This window comes from Nycticebus coucang, chromosome 22 (assembly GCF_027406575.1).
Source record: "Nycticebus coucang isolate mNycCou1 chromosome 22, mNycCou1.pri, whole genome shotgun sequence".
In the NCBI taxonomy this organism is placed as follows: Eukaryota; Metazoa; Chordata; class Mammalia; order Primates; family Lorisidae; genus Nycticebus; species Nycticebus coucang.
In genome coordinates this window covers 22677115-22696036 of record NC_069801.1, presented here as the reverse complement: position 1 = coordinate 22696036, position 18922 = coordinate 22677115, and the positions used below count along the sequence as shown (strand labels likewise).

Below are 18922 nucleotides of genomic sequence, written 5' to 3'. Positions count from 1 at the left end.
ACAAAGTGAGACTCTGTCTCTCCAAAAAAAAAAAAAAAATGGACCGCACCTGCGGTTCAACAGAGTAAGGCACCAGCCTCATATGCTGGAGGTGGTGGGTTCAAACCCAGCCCCAGCCAAAAACTGCAAAAAACGGCCCAGCACCTGTAGCTCAGTGGCTAGGCACCAGCCACATACCAGGCCTGCCAAACAACTACAACCAAAAATAGCCAGGCATCATGGCGGGCACCTGTAGTTGCAGCAACTTGGGAGGCTGAGGCAAGAGAATTGCTTAAGCCCAAGAGTTTGAAGTTGCTGTGAGCTATGATGCTATGGAACTCTACCAAGGGTGACAAAGTGAGACTGTCTCAAAAAAAAAAAAAAAAAAACACTAAACATTCAGGGAGGGCTACACAAACAACCTTGTTAGGGACTCCCAAATTCCTTTTAGTTTACTACCAAAGCCATAACAGTATTTCCTATATGTGCTATGAAAATACCAGGAAGCAATGGCTTAAACTACTAAAGGGCTAACATTTCAAATTTAGGTAATTTGAAATTGAGATAATCTTGAATAATCTCATAGCCAACTTAAATCCAACAGAAAAACATAGTTAAAATTGGTTTTGATTTGATTGGCTATTTTCCCTTCTGAAGGCAAAATACTAAACAAGCCTAACAGAGTACTCTAGAAGGCACAGACATTTGAGCTAAAAGTGAAAACAATAATGTGACCTTACTGGGAAATCCAGTATCTTCAAACATATGAAGACAAAAAGGATTCCCCAATTTGGAGGAAATGTATTTCAAAAAGCTTGACAGAAATATCTAGGAATATTGTACTGGACCTCTGGTAGGCAAAGAAAGGTTTTGAATTTAAAGTGTCAACAGTGATGCTAATTAGAAATCAGTATTTATTCATTTTATCCGTATCCTTGACTTTAGTAGCTTGGGCTGTGTAGAACAGAATGAACAAGTCATTTGAGAACAAAACTATCCAGAAGTACTAAAACCCATTCCAGAACCTGTTCTTAGCATAGATGTTATCATACATAGAATTGGAACATCTTAAGAGCTAAAAATCCTTAAGGCAGAGAAGCCTCCAAAACTTTGGGGTAAGTATGAATGAGTGAAATGCCATTACACTTAATAAGGTTCCCACAGACCCAACCCCACTAAAATTTCTTTTTGGGGGACCTGCATCCATGTGGAATACTATCTAAATAAACCATATTTTAAACATTTATATCCTTGATACTGGGCTCTACCTCCTTTGCACATAAGATAGCTGGCCAGATTCTATGGAGTTATATTTAGTACGGTGCCTGGCACCTAATAAACACAAATATTTGTTAAATGACTGTTCTACCAATGACTCTTTCTCCGAAAATTATCCAGAAATAAAGCATTAATATCAACCCATTACATTTTGAAGAGGTCATGGTTATCCAGCCCTGGGTACAAGCAAGCCTGAATTAGTCCCTCTCAGCACAAACTCTAAAATTAGTAACTGTCTCATCTCTCAGTATTCTGTATACTCCAAAATTTTTCATAATATTCAGCAGACTCAAATAATACTAAATGGTACTAGAAGTGATGCTCAACAGGATCTCACGTTTATTGAGAAGTGATTAATGGTAAAAAGAAAGGCAATGCCCTTTCCTCGTTGGCTGAACAAGAAAACTGAAGAAACATTCACTACACGTTTTACAATATTTTTCTCTTCCAAAATGCATTTCTGTAAACAAGTTTTGAACCACTGTCCTTAGCTTTGAAATCAAATTAATCCTGACTTAATCAGTATAATGTACAGGAACAGAACATTTCTTAGGACTCTTAGTACTTTGAGTAACAAAGGGTCAGAGAAAATTGAACCACCCTTAAAGACATAACCTTGGGGTAACACTGTTAAATTCTCCAGGACAAAAATTCTTCATAAAAATGTTCTTCCAGTTCGGAAGGGAAAAATCAAATTCCCACTTTCTGGGGTGGATGCCCAAAACCTTTGCAACTCAAGTGTTCTCCAAGTGCAAATGTCAAAATGGGAGGAGGAAAGGGTTTAAAAATTAGAGAAAATTGTATGCACTTACGGACTTAAAAATCCGAAAAACATAGTAAAAAGACAAAAAACAAAGCATTATGCTTTGAAATCACAACCAAAGCCAAAATAATAAAAGGGACATTTTTCACCTAAACTATCTAGAGGGATTTTTTTAGTTTTTTCTTTTTCTTTCTTTTTTTTTTTTTTTTTTTTTTTCATTTTCCAGTTAAGTCCTATGTCTTTTGTGGAATTCCAATACTTAAACTGCAAGTCTTCAATTGTCTCTGAAGTCAATGAAATTAAGAAAAAAGTCCTAATTCTCTTGAAGGTCATTTTTTCCTTTCAGGATATACAGATGCAACCGTTGCTGCAGTCTGTGCAGAACTGCCTTTTATTTTCCACGACCTTGACGCTCCTAGAGATAAGAAAAAAGGGAAATGGTCAGTGAGTTAAAATTTATCTAAATGTGCTTGTTTAACAATTAAAACTTTATAAAATCGCTCAAAAGAAATTTAACTATTTGTGCTAGGAAGAATACTCCCCACAAATAGAAACTGACTTTTATGTCTTGTATTTGTAAAACCAAAACACTTAAACACCCCAAATAATGGGAAATCACTTTTGACATTTGTTCATTCATTAAGACAGAGTGTCACTCTGCTGCTCTGGCTAGAGTGCAGGGACAGGATTCCTATCTCACTGCAGCTTCATATTCCCGTGCTCAAGTGAAGCGATCCTTCTACCTCAGCCTCCATAGTAGCTGATAAAACAGGCCCATGCAACCACACTTGACTAATTTTTTTGTTTTCTTTTTGTTTGTTTTCCTGTGGAGACTAGGTCTCAAACTCCCAGCCTCAAGCGATCCCTCCCCTCCTTGGCTTCCCAAAGTGCTGGGATTAAAGGCATTAGCCAGCCCGCCTGGCCTGCATCTCTTTTTTTGAGTCTCACTATGTCACCCTGGGTAGAGTGACATGGCATCACAGCAACCTCAAACTATTGGGCTTAAGCAATTCTCTTGCCTCAGCCTCCCAAGTAGCAAGAGCCCTGAGCTATCTGAGCCACGGGCACCGAGCCTGCATTGTCTCATTTTTAAAACAAAGTTCCTCTCTATAATGTACAATCAGTTTACATTCCTCAAAAATGTGTGTTCAATTATGCCTCAAAAATCTATTTCTGGGGTGGCAGCCATAGCTCAGTGGGTAAGGCGCCAGCCACATACAGAGGCTGGTAGGTTCGAACCCAGCCCGGGCCAGTTAAACAACAGCTGCAACAAAAAAAATAGCCGGGCATTGTGGCGGTGCTGTAGTCCCAGCTACTTGGGAGGCTGAGGCAAGTCAATTGCTTAAGCCCAAGAGTCTGAGGTTGCTGTGAGCTGTGACGCCACAACACTCTACCCAGGGTGATAGCTTGAGACTCTATCACCAAAAAAAAAAAAAAAAAACCTATTTCTGAATAGTAAGAGGACAAGTACAAGTTGTGTCCTAGTGTAAACCTGTACACCCAAAGGCTTATTTTAAATGATGCAAACTGCATACAAATTTATTAGCTGCCTATGGCTCGGCACCTATAGCTCAATGGCTAGGGCACCGTCACATATACTGGAGCTGGCGGGTTCAAATCCAGCCCAAGCCTGCCAAACAACCAAAAAATACCCGGGCCCTGCGGCGGATGCCTGTAGTCCCAGCTACTTGGGAGGCTGAGGCCAGAGAATTGCTCAAGCACAAGACTTGGAGGTTGCTGTGATCTGTGATATCACCGCACTCTACCCAGGGCAACAGCTTGAGGTTCTGTCTCAAAAAAAAAAAAAAATTATTAGCTGCCTTAATTCTCTTACCAACATCAAGAAAGCACCATACTGATACAATTCAATCTAATTTAACTGTTCCACTTCCAAAGGCAGTTTTGATGTGTACACACAAAATAAACTTACAATACAGTAGAATGTCTGTAAGCTGACCAAAGAAACTGTAACAAACTAGTTGGCATAAAGAAGTAGGCTTACTGTATGGATATGCAGATATGGTATATGTCCAGTCTATGAAAATGAGGTCAACTTAAAGAGGTGGTTAAGGCAGGGAGGTTGTCAACTATGGACATTCTACTGTATTTACAAATAAAAATAATAGCAATCACCTTAGGAAGCATTAAGGATACTTAAGCATTCACATCAAATCAACTCGATAAATTTGGAACCAGTGAAATAACTAAATGATTCACAAGATTTTAAATAGTAGATGAAATAAAAACTTGTTATTCATTAACCAAAAATCTAGGCCAGGCACAGTGGCTCTCATCTATAATCTCAGCATTCTGGGAACTTGAGGATGCAGTGAGCCAAGACACCACTGTAGTCTAGGCTAGGCAACAGAGACACTGTCTCAAAATATCACCATAGAGAGTGTCCACAAAGTTTGTGTGCAATTTGAAATTTAAAACTAAATTGCACATGAACTTTATGGACATATTGTATTGTAATAAAGTGTAAGGGCCAGATGTGGTGGCTCAAGCCTATAATCCTAGCACTCCCAGAGGCTGAGCTGGGTGGACTGCCTGAGCTCAGGAGTTCAAGACCAGAGTGAGCAAGAATGAGACACTCTCTAAGAAAAGCCAGGCGTTGTGATAGGCATCTGTAATCCCACGTACTTGGGAGGTTGAGGCAAGCGGATTGCTTAAACCCAAGAGTTTGAAGCTGCTGTGAACTATAATTTCACAGCACTCTACTGAGGGCAAAAGACTGAGACTCTGTCTCAACAACAACAAAAAAGAATTATCAATGAATGCTAAAACTAAAGGGTGAAACTTTGATGAGAAATAAGGTATTTACATAGTCTCAAACTAGTATTTCCCCACATATTAAAAGGAAAAAACAATAACTTTATAGCGGAGAATCTGGCAGACAAAATCTTATACAAGTGAGCAAATTTAACATTACCAATGCAGACATCATGATCTCCTATTTATGATGCACTAAGAAAGACAACATCATTTGAAATAGTAAAGATTAAAAGACAGAAAACCAAATGTTACCGTACTGGAACGTGAACTATAAAACACTAATGTCAAGGACATTAGTACAACTGGAAAAAGTCTGAGTATCTGGGGCGGCGCCTGTGGCTCAAGGAGTAGGGCACTGGTCCCATATGCCGGAGGTGGAGGGTTCAAACCTAGCCCCGGCCAAAAACCAGAAAAAACAGTCTGAGTATCTGTGGTTAACAATATCGTGTCAATGTCAAATTCCATGATTTTGATAAATGCACTGAGGTCATATAAACGCATATCTTTGTTCTTAGGAACTATACACCAAAATATTTAGAAGAAAGGACATGATGTCTGGACATTAACTCTCAAATGATTCCAGAAAACTATTACATACATATTCCTCAATGGCAAGACATTATACTGGTAAATCTGGGTGAAAAGTCTAAAAGTATTTCAAAATAAAAATGGGGAGTGGGGGGTTCATGTAATCCCTCTGCAAAAAAAGTGAGTTCACTAAAGTTTTATTTCTTATTAACTTCTAAAATATATTTTCTCAGACCTACACTAAAAGTGTATTTCATTTTTGAAAGGCTACTCAACCACTTTCACGAATCTTTTAGAATGAAAAAGAAGCTTCTATTGTCTTAAACGTTACAGTGAGATCTGTGGTGGGAGCTGGCTGGAATTGGTGAATCTAATTTAAGCTCCTGTTATGGGATATGCTAAAGCTCAAACACAAAATCAATTATAAGGCCCCAGTTAAATACAAATCAGGCTCAGCGCTCGCAGCTCAGTGGTTAGGGCATCAGCCACACACACTGGGGCTAGCAGGTTCGAAACCAACTGACCAATAGCAGGGCGCCTGTAGCCCCAGCTATTTGGGAGGCTAAGGCAAGCGAATAGCTTAAGCCCAAGAGTTTGAGGTTGCTGTGAGCTGCGGCGCCATGGCACTCCCCAAAGGGTGACATAATGAGACTCTGTCTCAAAAAAAAGAATATATACATACGTATGTACATACAGATCAAACCCACAGCTAAGAGGAATAAGATGCATTTCTAATCTAAAGTAGGCAAATAAGCAAAGAATAGAGAAAAATAGCAGAGAAAAACTTTACTAAGTTCATACCCTATCACAAAACTTCCACTAGGATAGTCATTCCTGATCTTTAAATAAAGATAAATTTAAGCCAGGCAAGGGAGCATTGCACCTGCAGTCCCAGCTACTTGGGAGGTTGAGACAAAAAGATCTAAACTTAAGCCAGGGAGTTTAACATATTTTTTAAATCAGTTTTCCAATTTAAAGCAGGGTTATAATGTTTTATTAAAACTATTTTCTCATTCCCTCTTGAGTTTTTCTAGGTACAGAAATGACATTTCAATTGGTCTGAATTTCTGGGAACTCAAGCAGGAGCACCAGGATGAAATAAATGCATTAACTAATTATCTTTCCAACCACCTAATTCTCATAAGACGATTATTTATTAATACCTTAATGCCTATATACATTTCAACAAAAGGATCAGAAGGAAAAGGCCTGAAAATATTCAGTCTCTGGGCAGTGCCTATGGCTCTGTGGGTAAGGTGCCAGCCCCATATACCAAGGGTGGCGGGTTCAAACCCAGCCCCGGCCAAACTACAACAAAAAGCCAGGCATTGTGGCAGGCACCTGTAGTGCCAGCTACTCGGGAGGCTGAAGCAAGAGAATCACCTAAGCCCAAGGAGATTGGAAGTTGCTGTGAGCTGTGATGCCATAGCACTCTACTGAGGGTTAATAAGCGAGACTCTGTCTCAAAAAAAAAAAAAAAAAAAAAATTCAGTCCCTGAGTAATAAATCTGACCAGTAATTTCTTCTTCTTTTTTTTTTTTTTGTAGAGACAGAGTTTCACTTTATGGCCCTCGGTAGAGTGCCGTGGCCTAACACAGCTCACAGCAACCTCCAACTCCAGGGCTTAAGCGATTCTCTTGTCTCAGCCTCCCGAGTAGCTGGGACTACAGGCGCCCGCCACAACACCCGGCTATTTTTTGGTTGCAGTTTGGCCGGGGCCGGGTCTGAACCCGTCACCCTCGGTATATGGGGCCGGCGCCTTACCGACTGAGCCACAGGCGCCACCCTGACCAGTAATTTCTTAAGAAAGAACAAAAAGCAAGATAAAGATTTTTTGATATATAACTAAAAGTAAAATTTGAAAACACTAGCTCCAAATCAAATGAAATAGATTGCCAGGCTTGACTACTCTCAAAATCATTCCTTGTCTCTATAGTAAAAAAAATACAACATCTGAACTAAATTTTCCAACAAAACCAATTCCTCAAAATACTTTGGAAATAATGATTTTGGCTGGTATTATATCAGAAAACAGTAAGACACATTTTTTTTTGGAGACAGAGTCTCACTGTCACCCTGGGTGGAGTGCTGTGGCATCATCATAGTTCACAGCAACTCAGCCTCTTGGGCTCAGCTGATCTTCATGCCTCAGCTTCCCAAGTAGCTGAACTACAGGCACACGCCCCATCACCTGTAGTCTATCTATTTTTATAGAGACAGGGGTATCTCTTGCTCAGGCTGGTCTCCGTCAAGCAATCCACTCTCGGCCTCCCAGAGTGCTAGGATTACAGACATAAGCCATTCTGCTACCCTTAGACAAATGTTTTCAATAGCGTGTGAAATCCACCCCCTCCACGGATATTCTGCATTTAACAGGTAAATTTAGAGAAAATGAAATAATCATTAGAATATGCTGTCCACCTATCTAATAAATGATACATTCTCCTCCAACTCCCCCTTCAAAAAATTTCCAATCTAACCATTCTAAGTTCTTCTTTTATACCACTCTATTCCAAGCTACTGTCATCTCTCATTGGAATTTTCTCACAATCTTTAAGCGATCTTCCTGCCTTCACTCTTTTATCTTTTCAAGTCTATTCCAAAAATGAGATCCCAAAAGGAAATCCAGTGGTCCTATTAAGTACCATGCAAAATGTTATTGAAGAACTTGATGATCTAAACAAAGGGGTATGTGTGTACTTGAGATCATGAATCACAACAATCATTCATAACTGTGTACATGATCTGTATATAAGCACCACACTTACATAATCATGCTCTGCACAGCGGCATTTCAGTCAACTGAACATATGTACAAGGGTGGACCTGTTTAGAATTAATGAGGATGAAAAATTTTTTTCACCTGATGATGTAGCTGTCGTAATATAGCACAACATATTGCTGATAATGATGCTGGTATGTAGACATATCGCACTGCCAGTCATATACTGTGTTACAGGTTATATATTTACTATACTTTTAATTATTTTAGAATGTATTCCTGATACTTCTTTTCTTTCTTTATTTTTTTAAGAGACAAAGTGTCTCACTTTATCACCCTGGGTAGAGTGCCGTAGTGTCACAGCTCACAGCAGCCTCCAACTCCTGGGCTCAAGTGATTCTCCTACCTCAGCCTCCGGAGTAGCTGGGACGACAAGGCACCCGCCACAACATCTGCTATTTTTTTGTTGCAGTTTGGCCGGGGCCAGGTTTGAACCAGTTACCCTTGGTAAATGGGGCCAGTGCCCCACCCACTGAGCCACAGGTGCCACCCCAGATACTTATTCTTTTTAAGTTAATTGTAAAACAGTCTCAGGGAGGTCCTTTGGGAGGTAATCCAAAAGAAGATACTTTTTTAGGAGCTGACAGGCCCATGTAAGTTACTGCCCCTAAACACCTTCCAGTAAGACAAAATGTGAAAGACAGTTATACTGATGATCCTGATTTTTGCATAGGTCTAGGCTAATGTGTGTTTGTGACTTAGCTTAACAAAAACGTTTAAAAAGTAAAAAAAAATTATATAGAAAAGCTTACCAAAAAAAAAAGCTTACAGAATAAGGATATAAAGGAAATGTTTATATCCAGCTAACATACTTGTTTTTGTTTTTGTTTTTTTAAGACAGAGTCTCAAGTTATCAACCTCAGTAGAGTGCTATGGTGTTATGGCATCATAGCTCACAGCAACCTCCAATTCTTGGGCTCAAGCGACCCTCTTGCCTCAGTTTTTCTATTTTTTCTAGAGAAGAGGTCTTGATTTTGTTCAGGCTAGTCTTGAACTCCTGAGCTCAAGCAATCCACCCACCTCAGCCTCCCAGAGTGCTAGAATAACGGGCGTGAGAGCCACCACGCCTGGCCTATATTTGTGTTTTAACATGAGTAAAAAGTTCAAAAAATCAAAAACTTTATGAAGTAGTTACGGTAAGCAATGGCTATTGTTGAAGAAAGAAAAGTTTTTATTAACTTAGCGGAGCCAAAGGGTACAGCATTTATAAAGTCTACAAGCATACAAAAGTTTAAAAAACATTTTGATACCTAGGCTCTACTTTCAGAATAAATTAGAAATTTTATTTAGTAAGCACCCTAGCTATTTCTTATAGGATTAGAAATGATTGAAGTTTTATTTAGTAAGCACCCTAAATGTCCTTGCCCTTTGCATTTGCTCACCACTCATTAATTTTTAGTTCTGCAAGCTACTAAAGTTCCCTGTTCAGGAATACCATTCTTTTATCTTTTTAGTTTTGTTTTTTTTGGGAGACAGAGTTTCACTTTGTTACCCTCACAGAGTGCCACAGCATCATAGCTCACAGTAACCTCAAACTTGTGGGCTCAAGCACTTATCTTACCACAGCCTCCTAAGTAGCTGGGATTACAGGTGCCTGCCAGAGTGCCTGGCTATTTTTTTTTTTTTTTTTCTTTTAGAGACAGGGTCTTGCTGTTGCTCAGGAAAGCCTGAGCTTAGGTGGTCCACCCACCTCAGCGGCCCAGAGTGCTAGGATTACAGGCTCAAAGAGCCACCGCACCCAGCTGCCATTCTTTATCTTTGTACCATATTTTTACTGTACCTTCTCAATGTTCAGACACAAATACTCACCACTGTGTTACAATTGCCTACAGTATTCAGTATACTAGGTTTATAGTCTAGGAGCAATACCATATAGCCTAGGTATGTAGTGAGCCATACCATCTAGATTTCTGTTAAGTACACTCTGATGTCTGCACAATGAAATCATCTGATATGCATTTCTCAGAACATATCCCTCCATTACTAAGCAACACGTGACCACATACACATTTAATCCTAACAACCCAATGACATACTTTCCCTAATTTTTAAAAATATGTAGGCTCAGCAAGATGTAGTAGCTCACTTCTATAATTCTAGCACTCTGGGAGGCTGATGCAAGATCGCCTGAGGCCATGAGTCTGAGGTTGCAGTGATCTATGATGATACCACTGCACTCTAGCCTCACAAAAGGGCAAGACCTGTCTCAAAAAAAAAAAAAAAAAAAAGAAAAAGAAAAGAAAGCTATTTAGGCTCAGAAGTTTACATGCTCAACATCAGTGACAGGAGCAAATATGAAACCAAGTCTTCCTCTGTAGCCCCAGACCTTTCCACTACTATACATATGTTCATAAATCCACAATTCATACTCTGCTATCAACCAGATACATATAACTATACCATGGGAATCCCTTCCCACAACAGATACATATAACTATACCATGGAAATCCCTTCCCACAACAGAAAAACTAGTCACCTTTTAAAACACCTTTAACATCCTAGTTTGGGGAACTTCAGGATAGCTAGCTAGTGGCAATTAAATCTTCTAGTTTAAAATTATGTAAACTCTCTAAAAAGCAATATGCTCATGAGAAGGAAGTAACGCTAAATAGATTATAACATGAAGTTACACGTGTAGGATATTAAGCCAAAGACACTGCCACTTTTTAATTGACAAAAGGTACAGTTAATGTACTAGAAAGTCATAAAACTGTAGCTGATGAAAAATGGGACACTACTCCCAAAAACCCCTTTCAGCCTTAAGGCAGGCCACAGTTTTGAAAAGTACATACAGCCAGACTTATCAGACACATGTGAATTCTAGTATCGTTTCTAAGAATGAAGACCAGCAGGTTAAAAGTATATACTCTCGGCTCAGCGCCTGTGGCTCAAACGGATAAGGCACCAGCCACATACACCTGAGCTGGCAGGTTCGAATCCAGCCCAGGCCCGCCAAATGACGATGGCTGCAAACAAACAAACAAACAAAAATAGCCCGGCATTGTGGCAGGCACCTGTAGTCCCAGCTACTTGGGAGGCAGAGGCAGGAGAATCGCTTGAGCCCTGGAGCTGGAGGTTGCTGTGAGCTGTGATGTCATAACACTCTACCCAGGGCAACAGCTTAAGGCTCTGTCTCAAAAAAAAAAAAAAAAAAAAGTATATACTCTCTATGGGTAAGGAAGGCAGAAGACACTACAGTACAAATAGTTACCAGACATGCAGGAAAAATAAGCATAAAGACTATGAGTTGGGGGTGGGGCAGAGAGAGACAGAACACTAATGACATACACAATCCAGGAGTTCTCAAACTTTAAAATATAATATAGAGAATTAGCTGTAGAGCTGATAAAATGCAGATTCCAAGGCCTCACCTCCTACTGCTCATTCAGTAGGTGAGGGAAAACAATGATCTCAATGAAAGAACTCAGAAGGTAATTTGTACCCTAAAACTTTTCTTCAATCATTTCTAATCCTATATATAAGAAATAGCTAGGGTACTTACTAAATAAAATTTCTAATTTATTAATTCTGAAAGTACAGCCTAGGTATCAAAATGTTTTTTAAATTTTATAGGTGACTCAAAAGTTGCCCTTTTTTTGAGACAGTCTCACTTTGTCATCCTTGGTAGAGTGCTGTGTCGTCACAGCTCACAGCAACCTCAAACTTTTGGGCTTAAGCAGATTCTCTTGCCTCAGCCTCCCAAGTAGCTGGGACTACAGGCACCCACCACAACGCCAAGATATTTTTTGATTGTAGTCGTCATTGTTGTTTGGCAGGCTGGGGCTGGATTCAAACCCACCAGCTTCAGTGTATGTGGCTGGCATCCTAACTGCTGTGCTACGGGCACCGAGTTGCCTTTAACCGATCAAAGTTGCCTTTAACCAGTACCATTTTTTGAAATTTATGCACTGAAGCTCTTGCTCAAGTCCAGTCTGCTCCCCTCAATACTTTGCAGGCCTGCTAAACTCCAAGCAAAGGCATTTTTGCCATAAATGACTTTGAATTAGCCAAAAACTCATCTGGGCTCTAATTCTAGATTTGTCAGTGAAGTAACTTTGTAGTTTGTGAATAGAATCAGCAGGATTCCTAGGGTGCATCTTGGAAGGGTGTAGGTGAAATTTACTAAGTGCACAGTATAAGGGTTTGAACACAATAATTAAGAAAATGCCGGGCAGCGCCTGTGGCTCAGTCGGTAAGGCACTGGCCCCATATACCGAGGGTGGCGGGTTCAAACCCTGTCCCCAACAAAAAAATAGCCAGGTGTTGTGGTGGGCGCCTGTAGTCCCAGCTACTCTGGAGGCTGAGGCAAGGGAATTGCCTAAGCCCAGGAGTTGGAGGTTGCTGTGAGCTGTGTGGCGCTACGGCACTCTACCGAGGGCCATAAAGTGAAACTCTGTCTCTAAAAAAAAAAAAAAGAAAGAAAATGCCAGGAAGGCTATGTTAACCAGTTCAGTGAAAATATTTCAGACTGTATATGAAACCAGCACACTGTACCTCATGATTGCATTATTGTACACAGCTATGATTTAATAAAAAAAAAAGAAAGAAAAAGAATCAGCAGGGTAGATTAAACCTTACCCAGAACTATTCACCCTCTTCCTTATTCTTGCTGCTTGTAATCAGCAAAAACGTATACAACCTTCAGCAGATAATTATGAAGATTATTATAGGAGATCCAAAGTACTCTATGCTAAAACTGCATGCTTAATATATTTAAGCTTTCATTTACTTGTATTCCTCTTATGCCTACAAAGAGGTAACTGGGTACAGGCATTAGCAGATACTAGAACACAACTACTAGTAATGAAATGAACATGTAGCACAGGCTAAGAACAAAAAGAACTTTGGGGCAAAACAAATTCCAGCTCTACTTCCTAACTAGTGATCTTGAGAAAGTTATTCCTTTTGAATCTTAATTCCCTACCTGTAAAATGAAAACATAATCTTCATTATTACAAGAGACTGGAGATGTATGTACCTTATAGATGTCTGGCGAATGCCTACATGTGGGTAAATACCTTAAGTGTTAAGGAACAGAACACAGAATAAAATAATACTATACACAGTACTGATTTTTACCTTTTTTGGGGGGGGGGGCTGGGACTGGGTTTGAACCTGCCACCCTTGCCATATTGGGCCAGCGCCCTACTCCTTGAGCCACAGGCACCACCCCACAGTATGATTTTTAACTGTTTAAACAAATTGCATAGATAAAGATGAGAAAGAAAAATGCCACAATGAAAATTATTGTTAAAAGACAAGTTAAAAAAAGTATTAAAGTGTATACGTATTTATGCACGTCTATATAAAATCAATTTATTTAAATAAAAAAAATAGACTGAGGTAGAAGGAAAAAATGCCACAATGGATGGTTTTGTCACAGAAATATGGGTGATTTTCATTTTCTACACTTGTATAATTAGGTTTTCTTTTTTGAGACAGTCTTGCTATGTTGCCCTCGGCAGAGTGCTGTGGCATCAAAGCTCACAGCAACCTTAAACTCTTGTGCTTAAGTGATTCTCTTGCCTCAGCCTCCCAAGGGTACCCGCCAACATGTCCGACTAGTTTTTTGTTGCAGTTGTCATTGTTGTTTAGCTGGTTTGGCTGGGTTCGAACCCGCCAGCCTCAGTGTTTATGGCTGAGCTATAACCATTGTGCTATGGGCACTGAGCCAATTAGGTTATATTTTTACAATAAAAACAAATGCAAACATTAATATAAAGTCTGCATACTATATTTTTTTCTTGAAGACACAGTCTAACTCTGTTGCCCCAGGCTAGAGTGCCCTGGAGTCAACCTAGCTCACAGCAACCTCAAACTCCTGGGGTCAAGCAATCTTCCTGCCTCAGTTTCCGGAGTACCTAGGACTTTAGAAGCATGCTACAATGCCCAGCTAATGTTCTCTATTTTTAGTAGATATAGGTATCGCTCTTGCTCAGGCTAGTTTTGAACTCCTGAACTCAAGCAATCCTCCCACCCAGACCTCCCAAGAGTGTTACAATGGCACATGGCCTGCACTTTTCTTTTTAACATGCAAACACTTAAAAAGTTATATATGGAACGCTGGCCCCATATACCAAGAATGGCAGGTTCAAACCCAACCCCAGCCAAACTGTAACAAAAAAATAGCCAGGTGTTGCAGCGGGTGCCTGTAGTCTCAGCTACTTGGGAGGCTGAGGTAAGAGAATCGCCTAAGCCCAAGAGCCGGAGGTTGCTGTGAGCTGTGATGCCATAGCACTCTACTGAAGGTGACAAAATGAGACTCTGTCTCTTAAAAAAAAAAAGTTATGGGTGGCACCTGTGGCTCAGTGCGTAGGGTGCCAGTCCCATATACCCAACGGTGGCGGGTTCGAACCTGGCCCCAGCCAAACTGCAACAAAAAAAAATAGACCAGCGTTGTGGCAGGTGCCTATAGTCCCAGCTACTCAGGAGGCTGAGGCAAGAGAAATGCCTAAACCCAGGAGTTGGAGGTTGCTGTGAGCTGTGACACTACGGCACTCTACCGAGGGAGATGAGACTCTAAAAAAAAAAAAAAAAAAAAAAGTTATGTATGCTACCTACATCTTACTAAAAAAATTCACATAAAGTTTAAGAGCTTATATAAGTCTATCTTTTCTAAATGGCTCCATGTGTTATACAACTGATATTATATAATTTGAGTATAAATAATATCAGTTGTATAATACATGAATATGTATAGACATATAATATATACATAAATTTGAATTTTGAGACAAGAGTCTTACTCTTATCACCCTGGATAGTGTGCCAGGGCATCATCATAGCTCACAGCAATTTCAGTCTCTTGGGCTCAAGAGACCCTCTTGTCTCAGCTTCCCAAGTAGCTGGAATTACAGGTGACTGCCATGACTCCTGGCTAGTTTTTCTATTTTTGTAGAGAGGAGGACTCACTCAGGCTGGTCTCAAACTCTTGAGCTCAAACAATCCACCCACCTCAGCCTCCCAGAGTGCTAGGATTACAGGCATGAGTCACTGTATCCGGCCTATAAATTTGAATTTTGACATATGCAGACTACTGAACATCTCATAAGAACCATCAGAAATTATAAACAAAAGCCAAGTTCAAATAAGTTGGAAAAAGGGCAACTGATTGCCTTTTCTCCCTCCATACTCAATAGCTCAGAGGTTTAGTCACTCACTTTATCTTTCCACTATCTTTTCCTACCCATACTTCCAGACCCACCTCAAATTAAGGCTTCCATAAAAATTTCCTCATGATTTTATCCCTAATTGGTCTTGCTGTTCTTTTCTTCTGTACTTTGTCCCCAAATGTAAAATCAGCACTTTAACATGTTGTCCTATACTATTTCATTTTATATTCATGTCCTAACTCAATAACTTTTCCCTATAGCTAACTGAAGTTAAATCAGTTCAACTAGGGCGGCGCCTGTGGCTCAGTCGGTAAGGCGCCGGCCCCATATACCGAGGGTGGCGGGTTCAAACCTAGCCCCGGCTGAACTGCAACCAAAAAATAGCTGGGCGTTGTGGCGGGCGCCTGTAGTCCCAGCTACTCGGGAGGCTGAGGCAAGAGAATCGCTGAAGCCCAGGAGCTGGAGGTTGCTGTGAGCTGAGTGATGCCATGGCACTCTACCGAGGGCTATAAAGTGAGACTCTGTCTCTACAAAAAAAAAAAAAAAAAATCAGTTCAACTAGGGATTGTTTATTCAGCAAGGGATGAAAAGCATTAGGGCACTATTTATTGCACTGGCTGTTCAAACTAGAATTTGGTCCAGGAGGTGGTAGCACCATGTAAATTTAAACCATTACCTGCTTCCTTGCTGGAGAAAAGGATGATCTGAGCTGCTACACAGAGCCTTTCTTCTTGCTCAATTTCAGAGTTATAGGATTTACACGGCAAATGTAGAAAAGCAGGAAGATATCATGTTTGTTTACCCTAATTCAAGAAACAGCTTTTCCTCCTCCTCCACATGAACTCCTGATGAACTATAGAAAACAGTCCGTTCTCATACTGTCCCTTAAAATAGTATAGTCATAACCAATGCTATAATAGCCTTCCCTGCCTCCTTTCTGGGAAGTATGTCTTTCTTACACCTGTACATCCATCCTCAGACTAAACACAACAACACATCTAAAAGAGATGCTGAACCCTTAGAATCCTCACATTTCTCCATTCTCAAAATATCCCTTACCTCAACTTCCATGCACTACTCCCCCTCCCCTTTTCGGGAGGGGGAGGACAGAGTCTCACTTTGTCACCCTTGGTAGAGTGCCATAGTATCATAGCTCACAGCAACTTCAAACTTGTGGGCTCAAGCAATAAATACTCTTGCCTCAGCCTCCACCACCACTCTGCTGTTTTGAGAGAGAGTCTCACTTTGGCTCAGGCTGGTGTCAAACCTGTGAGCTCAGGCAATCCACTTCCCCAGCCTCCCAGAGTGCTAGGATTACAGGCTGTGAGCCACCACATCCAGCCCTACACTCCATTTTTAAAAACGCATGTCATCTAGGCCAGGCATAGTGGCTCACACCTACAATCCTAGCACTTTGGGAGGTGAAAGTGGAAGGACTGCTAAAGACCAGGAGTTCCAGACCAGCCTGAGTATAAGCAATTCCTCATCTCTACAAAAAATTTTTTTTAAAAATCAGAGATAGTGGTGTGTCCCAAGTGCTTGAGAGGCCAAGAAAGGGGGATTGCTGGAGCGTAGGAGTTTGAAGTTTGCAGGGAGCTATAATGAGACCACTGCATTATAGCCTGGCAACAGAGCAATATCCTATCTCCAAAAATAAACCAAACTTTTTTTATGTGTATATAATCTAATGAGTTTTATATGATGCTTCGTGGAGGTGGTTCTTCAGGGATCTCCAGGAGGAAAGGGATCCCATATAAAATTTTTCTTACTCACTGTATTTCAGACATTTTTATAGTCTAATTTATCAAAACAACGCATATTAGGCAAAAAAAAAAAAAAAAAAAGATGGTCTTACGTCTTAGACCAGCCAGGTTTAGAACAGATAGGTTTAGAGACTGAGACTCTGCAGGTGGGAAAGGATGGCAAAGATAAGCATATGTCATGTTTGAATGAAGGGAAGAAAACAAAACCTTCCAACTCCTACCAGCAAAACAATCTTTCATTCAACAGACATCATCATCAACAGTCATCCGTTATCTCTCTGTAGCCTCTGAGTAAACTGTTTATATCCTATTGTGCGAAGTTCTAGTCAAGACACACAGGTTGTATATCCTCTATTGGAAAGACTTGTGAGACCGTAAGTATTTTGGATTTTAACCATCTAAAAGATGGAGGTAAGGCTTTTGTTTTGAAGCCTGGCCCCTTGTTTTCTTTCTAAAGTATTCGCTTATTCCCTGTTTAACTTATTCTTACAAGTTTTGTTCTTTCTGGAGATTCTTTGGTCCTTTCTCCTCACTCCCTGTTGGTTCTAAAATAAAACTACAGAACTAAAACAGCTATAATTCTGATGTGACTTTGCAAAGTTATTCACTCTTTGTTAAGTGTATCTTCATCAGTAAACTGAAACACGGTAGAACCTCTATAAGGTGACCACCCATGGGAGTGTAACAAACTGGTCAACATACATAGGTAGTCTACCTAAGGAACAAACTAGGCCTGCTGTACTAATTCACACATATGGTGCACATCCTGTCTACAAAGATTAGGTCAACTTAGGATGTAGTCAATTATGTTCTACCCTAGTTGCTTGCATCCACATCACAAGGACATAAAAATTTAAATGAAACTTACATCAAAGTATGTATTCAAAACTATAACATGTCTAAGTACAGATATGTTTTATTTTACTTGAAGTTTGTTGAACTTCTTGTATGTGCATAATGGTGTTCCACATTTGTCTGAAATTCTGCTCATTTAAATATTTAAAAATGTTACATCATGGTAATAAACACCATAAAATTTTTTTTAAGTATATATTGAAGAGAGCTGTATGCTAGATACTATACAGAGCATTCAGTAATTGTCAGCCAATACTTTTGAATAGTCATGGAATAAATTCTTCCATACCTTTACATATACAAAGGGTTGAAAAATTCCAAAGTTTCTGCTAACAGATCTCTCTTCTGAGTACCAGGTCCCCATTTTTATTTTATTTTATTTTTTATTTTTAGAGGAGACAGAGTCTTTGTCACCCTCAGTGGAGTGCCGTAGCATCACAGCTCACAGCAACCTCCAGCTCTTGGGCTTAGGTGATTCTCTTGCCTCAGCCTCCTGAGTAGCTGGGACTACAGGGACCCGCCACAACGCTCAGCTTTTTTTTTTTTTTTTTTTTTTTTTGTTGTTTTTTTTTTCTTTTTTTTTTTATTGTTGGGGATTCATTGAGGGTACAATAAGCCAGTTACACTGATTGCAATTGTTAGGTAAAGTCCCTCTTGCAATCATGTCTTGCCCCCATAAAGTGTGACACACACTACGCTCAGCTTTTTTGTTGTTGCAGTTTGGCTGGGGCCGGGTTTGAACCCACCACCCTCGGTATGGGGCTGGCGCCCTACTCACTGAGCCAAAGGCGCTGCCCAGGTCCCCATTTTTAACTGTCTACTATCACCTTGCTGTCCGACAGGCACCCCAAATATTATTTCCAAAAGCCAATACCTCTCCAAACCCCAACCCTGAAGTGTTGCTCCTACCACATTATCTAATTTTTTAAAACCCAGTCAGCAAACGTCTATCACATTATTCAACTTCCCATTCCCACTGTCTTGATACAGGCCCTCAATGCTTTCATAACAGTCTGAGAGGCAAAAACAGTATCTTTTAGTCTGAGCCACTTACCTTTCCTCATTTAACTGATGTTTCAGTACGTT

General features: G+C 40.2%; 1 protein-coding gene across 1 annotated transcript in view; it reads right to left on the bottom strand.

Moving 5' to 3' along the window:
* Positions 1–1573: 1573 nt before the first annotated feature.
* Positions 1574–18922, bottom strand: part of YTHDF2 (YTH N6-methyladenosine RNA binding protein F2) — a 38282-nt gene continuing 20933 nt past the window's right edge. The window contains 1 exon segment of the mRNA XM_053576184.1: positions 1574–2435. Within this exon segment, the coding sequence (XP_053432159.1) occupies positions 2412–2435 (24 nt within the window). The 3' untranslated portion in view covers positions 1574–2411.